Below are 12,262 nucleotides of genomic sequence, written 5' to 3' on the forward strand. Positions count from 1 at the left end.
TGGCTCTAATTGTTAGCTGTGTGAAATTGGGTAAGTTACTTAACTTCTTGTTGGCTAAATTTCTTCATTTGTTAAATGAAATTATCATACCTATCTCATAGAGTTTGGTGAATATTAATAAATTAATATTTATAACATCCTTACAATAGTGCTGGCATATAGTAAATAAAGTTTTTAAAAATGACAAAATAGGCATTTTGTGCTATTAGCACAAGATCTCATCATAAATTCTGCACATAAAAATGTCTCCAATGGTTCCATCTGTAAGAATTTCTAGATACCCCAAACATCCCTCAAAAAGATGAAAAATGTTTTGATGAATCAAATTTAAAATGAACCATCATTGTTTTATTCTTTTTGTTTATCCTGAGTTCAAAGCTAGAATGGATTACATACCAAGATTTGTACTTTTAAATATTTTGGTATTTTTTAAGCATCCCGACACTGAGCTATTTTATTATTCACTTACTTCCTAACCCAACAATACTTTCATTCATAAAATAGGTGTGACTCCCCCCCCCCAACTTATTGTATAGCTTGCTTTATAAGATGTACTTTACTTTTCTGCCCTTATTATTGCATTAAAATAAAACAATTTACTCTAAAAGTGATAAAATAAACAAAACCATATGGTATATTCCTACATATACCTATGATAGGCACAGTAGGGAGAATAAGTCATGTGGACTTTCCAGTAGAGAGTCATAAAATTAATTGACTTTGTATTGGAAAAACTACTATAGACTCAGTTCTATACATGGCTTTAATCATTATTTAAATCTCTCCGGAGAGGGCTACCAGCCAGAGCCTGACTATTATAAGCTCACTTCTTACATCCATTTTACAGTTTTATTTGTACTTGAGTATAACTGAAGATAAAAATTATTCCCAATCAGTCTCCCCCGCCCCCCATACACAAACGAGGCAGCACAATGCATACCCACACCCCTTACAAACGGCTTTATGGTCCACAGAGACAGGGCCTTTTACTCACAAGTAAATTTCTATGGATTATTTGAAGTGCAAAGACCAATTTGAAAAGAGGTAAAATATACATTTGAATACAAGGTAAGTCACAGTATTTATTCAGAAAAACAAAAGGGATTTGTGGAAGATTTGTTGAAGGGGTTATAATGTATCTAAGGAAATATAAATTAGAAAAATGCTTGATAGGTGAATTTAACTTTTAGAATATGTGGTGTGAAGATTTGTTAATTCTGGAAAATTCTTCCAGTTGTAAATGAAATTTTTGGTGTAAACTGGTCCTGTTGCTCTTAAAGTTCCATGCATGTTGCATGGTGAGGTGGCCAACAGCAAGATGTCTCAGGCCCAGCAACCATGCATTTGAGAATCCCTTTGAGGATGTGAGAGGAGAAACAATACTATTGTACCTGCACATTACAAACAAGAGACATTTAATTAGCACTTGCTCAATTAAATCAACATTATCATTTCACAGTATTTATTTTTAAATCCTCACCCAAGGATATTTTTTTCCATTGATTTTTAGAGAGAGTGGGAGGGAGAGGGAGAGATAGAGAGAAACACTGATGTGAGAGAGACACCAATGTGAAAGAGACACATCACAATAGAATCCGGGACCTTTCAGTTCACAGTCCGACTGATGCTCTATCCACTGAGCCACATCAGCTAGGGCTCATTTCATAGTATTAGATCTATAAAAGATGTACAAATGAATAGTGCCCTTCTAAAATGCCATTGTAATTCTTGTCAAATGACATTTCCCTTACTTTTTTTTTAAAGAAAGTTGGCCCTGAAACACCATCCAGACAAGAATCCAGATGACCCAGCTGCTGCTGACAAGTTTAAGGAAATCAACAATGCCCACACAATACTTACTGATATGTCCAAGAGAATCATATATGACAAGTACGGATCGCTGGGACTCTATGTGGCCGAACAATTTGGAGATGAAAATGTTAATACCTACTTTATGCTTTCAAGTTGGTGGGCAAAGGTGAATCATATTTTTTTCCTTCAAAACCAATTTCCTGTTAGATCATGATATTATTCACGATTTTAGACTCTATTTCAGAGAAAGCCTAACCTTATATATTATTAAACTCTTGTAAATAAAAGGAGATATAGCTTTGATGGAAAATTGTTATTTGAGGATTGTTTTTGCTTTAGCTCATCAAATGATTGTAATATACAGCATGACTTAAAATAATTCCAGACATTAATTATATTTGCATTTGAAGCTTCAGGTTAATTCTGACTGCCTTCTCTTCCTCCATAGTGACTAATTAAGAACTAACTCATTGCTCAAAACGGAAAATAATTTATTAGTGTGACGACTGCCTAATAAATTATTATTAACAAATTTAGCCATGTACTTTACTATTTATAGCACAGAATACATCAGCAAACACAATACTTGGGAGAATGTGTGGTAATGATGTCATGGACTCACGTGGAGCCTGCGGTGAGGTAGTGAAGGAAATGAGGGGAAAGGGGAGAATTAAGTAGTGGAGGAGAGGAAGTTGGAGAGACAGAGAGAGAGAAGGAGAGAAAAAAGATATCTGGTCAAGAAAAGGCAACATTTTTAAAAACTTACTGCAATCAGAAATGATTTTTGACAGCAATTTTGTGCAGTTTCCTAGTAATCCCTACTATATGTATGTTTGGTGATGGTTTTATATTTGTTTATGAGTTTTAATATCTTCTGATAAAAATGTATTTGCATATGAACATATATATATAGCCCACCAGCATATTATTGGACAATTCACATACATGTGAGCAGTTCACACATTTTGTGAAATCATATGAACTTACATTCATGAGTTGCAATTAATAATTTATAAAGCTGCCGATTTCCAAAAAGGCATGCTCTGTAGTATTCTGATTGCTACTTTCTTCCACTAAAATAAATATTGCTAAATTGAAGAGTCTTATATATGCAGGAAGAGAGTGTTTTTGTACATAAGCATGGAGAGAGTCTGCAACTTAAAGCCTCATTTGCCTCCTGCAGTCCCATACTTCCTTTTCTTGGGGATAACTAGGATCCCCTTTCTCTATTATTGAAGACTTGGGAGGGAGACAAGTTCCTGCCAAGCAGAGCTGGAACTTGGAATGAGAGTGTACTTACTGAGAATGTCATTTCTGATGATAGATTAAACATTCCTATAACAACATGGGCTTTTTGTGGGCTTGCCTGGGGACCTAACCTCCAGGCATGACACTTCTCCCATGGGAAGGTCCATCTGGAGTTCTAGATTATTTGCACACCAGCACCTGATTGCATATGGGAGCCCACCTGCATAAAAATGAGAATAGGTTTCTTTGCTCAGGAAGTTGACAAAATTGATCAAAATTCATAGACAAGATGATGTCCAGTAGTATAAGCGATATATAAAGTAGTTCCTGATGTGGTTTTTTAAAAATAGGGCTACAAAAAAATTCTACCTTCCCCTTCTGCTTGTGCCAAAGCCTAAATGCACAGTGCCCATGAGAGTGGCCTGGCACACAGTGATCACGTATTAAGTATGCACTGTACGAATAAATCTGTACTATTAAAATATGCATTTAAAAAATACTGGACACCCACTTGCAACTAGTACTATGCTAAGCACTGAAAGGGATAAACAAGAGAAACAATCTAGCTTGAAACAACTAAAGAACAAAACAGTATATGAATTAAAGAAAATTTTCAGAGAAGAGAAAAATCTGGAATTGCATCATAAACATTTTTAAAAGGATGAGAGGAGGAGCTTGTTGGGGCAATGACTCAAGAGTACTGCACAGGCGGGTCTTAGAGGCAGTTGCTAGGGAGGAGGGTGTTGCAGGTTTGTTTTTTCAAAATATATTTTTATTGATTTCAGAGAGGAAGGGAGAAAAAGAGATAGAAACACCAATGATAAGAGAGAATCACTGATCAGCTGCCTCCTGCTTGCCCCACACTGGGGACCAAACCCGCAACCCAGGCATTGCCCTGACTGGGAATTGAACCGTGACCTCCAGATTCATAGGTAGCCCTTCAAACAAGGAGCAACAACGGCTGGGCTGCAGTTTTATTTTTAGAGTAATTTACCTAAGTCTATGAAAGTGTAGACTATTCAGAGCAAAAAGATGCTAGATGTGAGGGTATAACTAAAGCTCCCTCACTCTAAGCCACCCCACAACTGGGGCCAGAGTCAGACAGATGGAGTGCTGGGCTGGGAAGCCGGGATGAGGCAGGTGAGGTTCCTCAACCTAAAAGATTCCACCTTAAGTCACTGAAGAATTGCAGACACACGCAGTGATCTTTATCCCCTTTGTTCCTTTTATTAGATGAAATCTGCATTCTGATTCAAAGATGTATAAGCCACTTAAGCACCACGGGAGAAGTGTGTATGGAGTACAAAGGAGGGGAGGGGGTCAGAAAACATGTCAGGGAGAGGATCTTTGAGACGACTCTGAAACATGGAGTGGGTAATTGTCACATGGCTAGGTGGGTACATCTAGGCAGACGAATCCACAGGGAGAGCAAAGCTATGGCAGGTATGGCAGGAACAGGGCAGGCTGGTGCAGGAGAAGGGTTGGCAAAGGCCAGATGACCATAATAAGGAGCTCCAGCCTTATCTGAGAGGCAGCAGAGTAGCTGCCTGGGTTCAAGAGAATATATATATTTCAGGAAGCTCCAGCAGCAACACATAGGGTGGGTTAGGAGGCAGGGAAGCCAGTTATGAGGCTACTGAAACATCCAGAACAGAGATAACAGGACCTGGTCTAAAGCCCTACCAGCCATGATAGAGACAGGGGAAGAGTGTAAGATATACTGTGGAGAGAAACTCTGCAGAGACTAAGAGGAATGTGGGTGGGGGAGGGGGAGCTATCAATAGCTCCTCTGGTGAGAATGATTCTGTCCCCTTGGTTAGATCATGAGACCTGTAGATTTTTTTGCTTGTTGGTTGGTTGGGTTTGTTTTGTTTGGTATACTCTTAATAATGATCACCACAACTTAAGAATAAAGAAGAAAATGTCATGCATCATTACTTTGGCTACAAGCCATTTCCTCTGGGTTTTAACTTACTAGGTAAAACTCTATGTGGAATTTTTGTTTCCAAGGAAACTAAAAAAAAATTGCATGCAATAGGGATGAGAGTGCAGGGTGAACTGCAATGTCCTCTGGTCTCTGGAGATACATGAGTACACACTTGATTTCTGGAGTTCTCACATACCCCACTACCCCTCACCCCTGTTTTGCTTTTCCTGTTTCTCCTAGGCCCTGTTTGTCATTATTGGCCTCTTGACCGGCTGCTATTTTTGCTGCTGTCTGTGCTGTTGTTGCAACTGCTGCTGTGGACGCTGCCGGCCCAAATCATCCGAGCCAGAAGAGGACTTCTATGTGTCCCCAGAGGATCTTGAGGAGCAGATCAAGACTGACATGGAAAAAGGTAGAGTAAGATGAGAGCAGAGGTAGTGGGTGTCCCTTCATAGGCCTGGCCAAGCACCAGGTCCCATGGTGATGGTTATCACTAAAGTGAGAGAAATCCATCAGCCAGGTTGGGGGAACCCCACACACTGTCAGCTTCTTTTGCAGAGGATGAAAGAATCGTTACTTTTGGCAGCAACAGAGAAAAACAGAGCCTGACACCATTAGAAAGAAATATGCTGATCTAGTACAATATGCAAAGCTAGTATAATAATTCATGGTCTCATTACAAGAGTGTGAGTTCTGGGTTCAGGGAGGATTGGGAGTGCCCAGGGGTAGGAGAACCAAGGTAGAAATTTCTCCCAGGAGAAGCATTTCAGCCTGTTACTTTAGGATCTTTATTCAAATAGAAGGGAATGGACATCAAAAGTCAGCAACCTGTCACTTGTCTTCTTTTTGATTATTTGATAATGAGTTTTGGGTAGATTTGGGGGAACATAGTCTTTTTTCCCTCGAAATGTAGCTTCCTTCCAAACCTACACTTTAGAGCTTGCCCTAAACCAGCATCAAGAATATTGTCCTATGTAAATAGGGCTATTTCCTTTGTTAAATCACCCCCACATGTCTATATATGTATATACCCATGAGATATTACTTGAGTTCACTTTGCTCAGAAATGATAACGAAAAAATGTCGCAAATGATAAAATCTCACAGAATTTACAACACCAGGAATGTTTCACATTCTCTGAAAAATGACTTTGTTTAAACAAGCTGGAGTCAAACCTGCCATTGTCCTTTATCTTGTAGCCATAATTCTACTGTCATTTTCTCCTGTAGAATGCATCATTATTCTGAATTATGGACGATCACTAAATCACAAAGAACCCTAGACAGCCAAATAAGAGAATTACTTGGTAATTCAGACAGTGGCCCAGTGTTGTCAAAGCTGTTGAAATTAGGAATGGTGCACTTTGGACTGTACCATACTCTGATTCTTTGCATCACAATGAAACAAATTCCATGACATCAAGCAGCAGACTGCTTAAAGGCTTGCATGCATCTTTTATTCCCAATCAAATGTGATGCTAAGCACTATCCAGTTATTACCCATCCTGACTCCAGCTTCAAGGAAGGAGTCTTCAATCATGTGAGTCATTCTTAGTGTCACACCATTTTAGGATTGGTGGGTCAGAGAGGATGGAAGGGATTTTCCTGTAACCTGTGACCCCTTCTTATGGGGACCACTGGGTGTCCAGTCCAGCAAATGGGGGTTGCTATTACAATTTTTTATTACTGCCCCTGGAGCCAAAGTATGAGCCGAAGGTGAAATGTGATCACAAGTTTCCTTTGCCTTATCCTACCTAATAATAGACAAATATGCAAATTGACCATACCTCTGACACACCCACAAGCCACACCCACAAGCCATGCATACCATCCAATCAGAGTGAATATGCAAATTAACCCAACCAAGATGGCTAGAGCCACAGAGAGCAAGGTTTCCTAGGTAACAGAGGAAGCCAAGCTTTCCGCCTGCCCTTGCCAGGCCTAAGCCTCCACTCAAGCTACAAAGTTTCAATTATAGAAGGTAAACAAATTCAAACAGAAATGGCGGCATAATGGAGCTTGAGAGAGCAGGCCAGCGTTGCCCCCGGCAACAGGGGAAGCAAAGCTTTCCACACACCCTGGCCGGGCCCACACGCTTAAGGCAACAAAGTTTCAATTATAACCCTAACAGAAATGGCTGCCAGCCCCAGAGGGAGCCCCAGGCTTGGCTCTGCTCCAGGCTACAAAGTTTCAATTGTAGAAGGAAAATAAATCCAGATACCAGGGCCTCCCCTTGGGTTGCCAGGGGGCGTGGCCAGCCTGCAAACCACCACAGGCCCCTTGCTCAGGCTGCCCCACGCCCCAAGGGAACCCCACCCTGATCAGGGACACCCTTCGGGGCAAACTAGCTGGCCCCCACCCCTGTACCAGGCCTCTAACCTATCTAATAAAAGAGTAATATGCAGATTGATCATCACTGCAACACACAATATAGCTGCCCCCATGTGGTCAAAGATCCTGCCCCCATGTGGACACAAGATGGCCACCACAAGATGGCCAGCAGGAGAGGGCAGCTGGGAGGCACCCGGCCTGCAAGGGAGGGCAGTTGAGAAGGACCAGGCCTGCAAGGGAGGGCAGTTGAGAGGGACCAGGCCTGCAAGGGAGGTGATCAACCCTGCAGGAGAGGGCAGTTAGGGGTGACCAGGCTGGCAGAGGAGGGAAGTTGGGGGCAAACAGGCTGGCAGCGGAGTGGTTAGGGGGTGATCAGGCTGGCAGGCAGAAGTGGTTAGGGGCAGGCAGGCAAGCAGTTGGGAGCCAGCAGTCCTAGATTGTGAGAGGGATGTCCGACTGCCTGTTTAGGCCCGATCCCACTGGGGCAGTCGGACATCCCTCGAGGGGTCCCAGATTGGAGAGGGTATAGGCTGGGCTGAGGGACAACCCCCCTCCATGCACGAATTTCGTGCACCGGGCCTCTAGTTTGGGATATAAAAGAACAAGTCTTTTAATGGAGGCATAAATATCAAAAAGCACAAGCAAGCAGTATTACTCATACATGGGGTAAAAAGAGATACATATGTGCAAACTCCTCTTCAGAAAAGGGCCAGTGAATGGTCTTGGCATAACTTGTTTAAGAATGATGAGCCCAGTGTATTAATCCCAACTGCTCTTTGAGGCAGGTAAAATGTTGAAAGATCATGTCAGAGGTCTCTGGTCCCATTGTTCATCAGATCTCCCATAATATCCATCAATCCTATCCAGTACTCACTCACTGACAGAGGATAGGAAGGAGAGCACTGTCATCGTCATCCACTGTAAAGAGCAACCTTAACTTGTCTTTTATACTGTGGAACCCAAAACTAGGTGAATTGAACTTAATATCACAAATCCAGTGTTCACACTTCTCTGAAAAGCCTCAAAGTTTTTCCTCTTTTAATTTTTAAAATTCTGACTGGGGCTGGGGATGGAATCTGCAACCCAAGTACATGCCCTTGACCAGGAATTAAACCTATGAATCTTTGGTGCGTGAGCTGGTGCTCTAACCATTGAACACACCAGCCAAGGCAAAGTTTTTCCGCTTTTAAATTAGATCAAAGTTCCACCAGGTCATTTCAGCGGACATTTTTTTGCAGATTTCTTTTCTGGAACAGAAATTCATCCTTGGTGCCAAATTCCACCCAGGTTTCCTTCCTGCAGGGTGACTGGTGATAAATCTATGTGTCTCTCACTGTTCTCAGTTCTGATGCCCCCCAGAGCTACCAATTCCATTGCAGAGGTCAGATTCTAGACTAAGTAAATTATGATCCCATTTTACTGTATTACTAAGTATCACATGATCTCACTTATAAGTGGAATATAATGAAGAAAATAAACTGACAAATAAAATAGACCACCCTCCCAAAGAAGACTTAACCAAGAGGAAAAAGCTTTATTCCATTCCTATATATTTAAAAGCTCCAACGTAGAATTAATCCAGATTTTGTAGGGCTTGAAACTTATACAATTTGGGGGGCAGTCCTCTTTACGAAAAAGAACACAAAATTACAAATGCAAAATTAAATCAGAAAGTAAATATTTATTTAGAATGAGAAGAAGAAATCACAACAAATTGCAAAGCTTAAAAACTGCCAAATAACATAAATATCACAAAATCCAGAAAAACAGCAATAATTTAATTAACTGCCTAGTACATCTCTATAATACCTTTACCCTATGCTTTCTGGGTGCATATTCTTTGCTTGCCTCTTCATTTAACAATATTTGTATAATATCATTTTCTGTAAGAAGAATAGAAAAATAATTCTTTCTTCTAGCATGTTCAATTTGTTTTTATGATTGTAGATTAGAAAAGGTACAGTTTTGCAACTCATTATTGCTAATGTCTAAATGTTTAGGGATTGTTGTCAAATCTGCGAAAATTAGTTGATTTCATATATAACATAATATTTGGAAAAAATTTTCCACACACCATTTTATGACTGCACATTTCAAACCTTGTTTCCCCTCCATCACCCAATACTGCCAGGGTCAGAACCCACTGACATATTATATTGTGTGACACCACCTCTGGTGTGAATCTTCATGCTCTCTCAACAAGTGAATTGGCATAGTGAGTTACAAGATTATCCCTAAAGCTATCCCTATGCCGGTATGGCTACCAATAATTATACACAGAGTTGCTGCAAACCACAAAACCATAGCTCACTAAACCCAAAGGAAACCTATCCCCAACTATATTTCCCCTTAACTGAGTCTCCAAAATGTCCATAGCCCCTCTGTTGCCACTCATCAAGAAGAAAAGCATTATGGAGGAAAAGTAAAGTGGAAAGAGACAGTGTTTTGTTATGATTAAAATATTTTACTTTTTCAAATCTACAAAAAATGTGAACATATATCTAGGGTCCCTGAAGCTTAACTTTCATTAACTGCAGTAAATCCACCACCACTGCTCCTCAGTCTAACATTTCATTATGAGAATTTATGCCTTATTTGAAGTGAAGTGCATTAGTTAGTTTCAGACTTTTATTCCACTAATTCAAAGACTTAATGTAGTTTACTGGTATAATTAGTGCAATTTAAGGCTTGTGAGGATGAAAACGAAGATTTCATGTAAAGACTATACTTTCTGGACCCTGATCCTATTAATGGATTATGGTCTCTTCCGTTCTGCAAAAGAATGCTCACTTAAAGTTGTGTAAGAAAAGGCACTTGAAAGTAGCTACTAGTCACTTGGATATCATGTTACTTGTGACAAATGATAAGCAGCATACATCAAGATTTGAGTCCATTAGAAGGCACATGTAAGACATTGGAGCTTTGCATATTTTATTTTGATGATTCTGAAATAGAATAAAATATAGCAAACATATTCTCACTTAGGGGATTTTTTTATTATCCTATGTTTAATCTAATCATAAAATCCTAAGATTTTAGAGTTGGAAGGAGTCCAAGGTGTCTACCTTCATCTCCCACAATTTTTCTAGCAGACTGCGGCCCAACCTCATTTGAAAGCTACCAATGATGGGGAGGTTTGGGACCTTGTATGAAAAGTAAGACATACTCATAAAAATTCAACCACCACAGGGGGGTACAGAGTCAAAAAAAGGCAAGTTTATATCAACCTCCTGGCACCAGCTCATCAAGGATCACAACTTAAAAAAAATTTTGTGTAACTATTTAGGGGGTTTTGTTTGTTTTACAAAAATGTTATAGCTACATATTGGGTTGTTTTTTTTCCTGCTGCTTTGCAGAGAAAATTTTTTTATGAAAAATTTATTAATGTTTTTAATGGATTATGCTTTTGATGTCATTTCTAAGAACTCTTAGCCTAAGCCTAGGTCATGAAAATTTTCTTCATTGTTTTCTAAACGTTTTATGTTTAACATTTAGATCTATACCCATTTTGAGTTCACTTTTGTATAAGGTGCGAGGTTTAGGTGGAGACTTTTTTTTTTTTTTCCATATAGAGGGAGTAGGAAGGGAAGTGAGGATCAGTGAAAAAGAAGAAGAATTTAATATCTTCCTTGGTGCCCTTCTTCTGGTCTATAAAGTGTGGTGAATGCGGAACAGCAAATGTATTAAATGTCTCAGCACCCAAACTGAAGACTAACAAATTTCCTTGCAGATTTACAGGTGTGTTAATTTACAGAGCACATAACCATTTTGAGTATTTGGCTTTATGTAGGGAGCTTCCTATTAGACTCTTTATCTAAGCAAACTCGGGGTTTTGGCCTCTCTCCCGATGAGAGCCTTATATGCTATTGTGCACTGCACAACTCTAGAGGGCATTTTTCATATAATATATATTATAGTCTATATGATAAGTAGTGGACCTATCCTCATTCCCATAAGATGGTAAAAACTAAACCAAGTTCAGCAATTGCCTCAAACTGAAAGCTGGGTTCAGTGCTTTGGTTTTATATTTCTATAGAAGTATATTTCTATAGAAGAGTAAGGACAGTGTCTCCTCCCTTCTGAAGTCCTTTAAATGAGAACCATCCTCAGTATCTTACAAATTGAATTGATTTACCAATCATCATTTCAACAAAAATATCTACCACTTGCCCCATTAAAGAAAACATAGCATGATAAGAGGGTATTTATTGTTTTGCTTTGTTTATTTTTAGATTTGGACTTTCCAGTTGTTCTTCAGCCTACAAATGCAAATGAGAAAACACAGCTAATCAGAGAAGGACCTCGAAGTTATTGCACAGACTCTTAATACTGAGCCCATTGAGGGTCTGCGGTACCTCCTCCTGGTTCACCCATGCCTCCGGGTGGTCATGGGGAGAGGACAGGGGGCATGAAATGCTGTGAACTTTTCCACATTTGTATTTTATTTTTAGGTTAGGGAAAGGTAACTTTCCCTACATAACTTTCCAGTATGCAGACTTACTCTTTGAGTAGAATTCCTAATGAAACATTCCATTTCAACGAATAAAGACTTGAAGAGTTGTTTTATGCTCCTTGCATGAGGTAGGACAGTGGCACTGGACAGGCATTATGAGCCTGCCCTTTATGTGAGCCAGACCTCACTCCTTACAGACTAAAAAAATACTCTGAAGCAAAGGCCACTTTTCATCTATTTAGCTAAATGCAATATTCATATTTGCCATAAATATCAGCAAAATATATATGAGAATATAGGAGGAATTTTTCATGTGTGGAAAATATTCAATATGGCTACAGAAACATTTAAAGAGGCAGAAAAAAATTATTAGGTAAAAAAGACAAATCATATTATTTTAAAGTACATTTTTGAAAGATTTAAAATTTTAATTTGTTGAAAACTGACAAATAAAACCAGGAAGAAACAGGTTTTGTGTGTACTTTTAGACTG

General features: G+C 39.5%; 1 protein-coding gene across 1 annotated transcript in view; it reads left to right on the plus strand.

The window, feature by feature from the left end:
* DNAJC5B (DnaJ heat shock protein family (Hsp40) member C5 beta) overlaps positions 1-11,644 on the plus strand; it is a gene marked incomplete at its 3' end in the record, with an annotated part of 32,536 nt that extends 20,892 nt beyond the window's left edge. The window contains exons 2-4 of the mRNA XM_079795929.1: positions 1,765-1,978; positions 5,228-5,399; positions 11,550-11,644. Coding sequence (XP_079652055.1) covers positions 1,765-1,978; positions 5,228-5,399; positions 11,550-11,644 — 481 coding nt within the window. The remainder of the gene's footprint in view (positions 1-1,764; positions 1,979-5,227; positions 5,400-11,549) is intronic.
* Positions 11,645-12,262: the final 618 nt, after the last annotated feature.

Source organism: Cnephaeus nilssonii, assembly GCF_951640355.1.
Source record: "Cnephaeus nilssonii genome assembly, chromosome: 18".
Classification (NCBI taxonomy): domain Eukaryota; kingdom Metazoa; phylum Chordata; class Mammalia; order Chiroptera; family Vespertilionidae; genus Cnephaeus; species Cnephaeus nilssonii.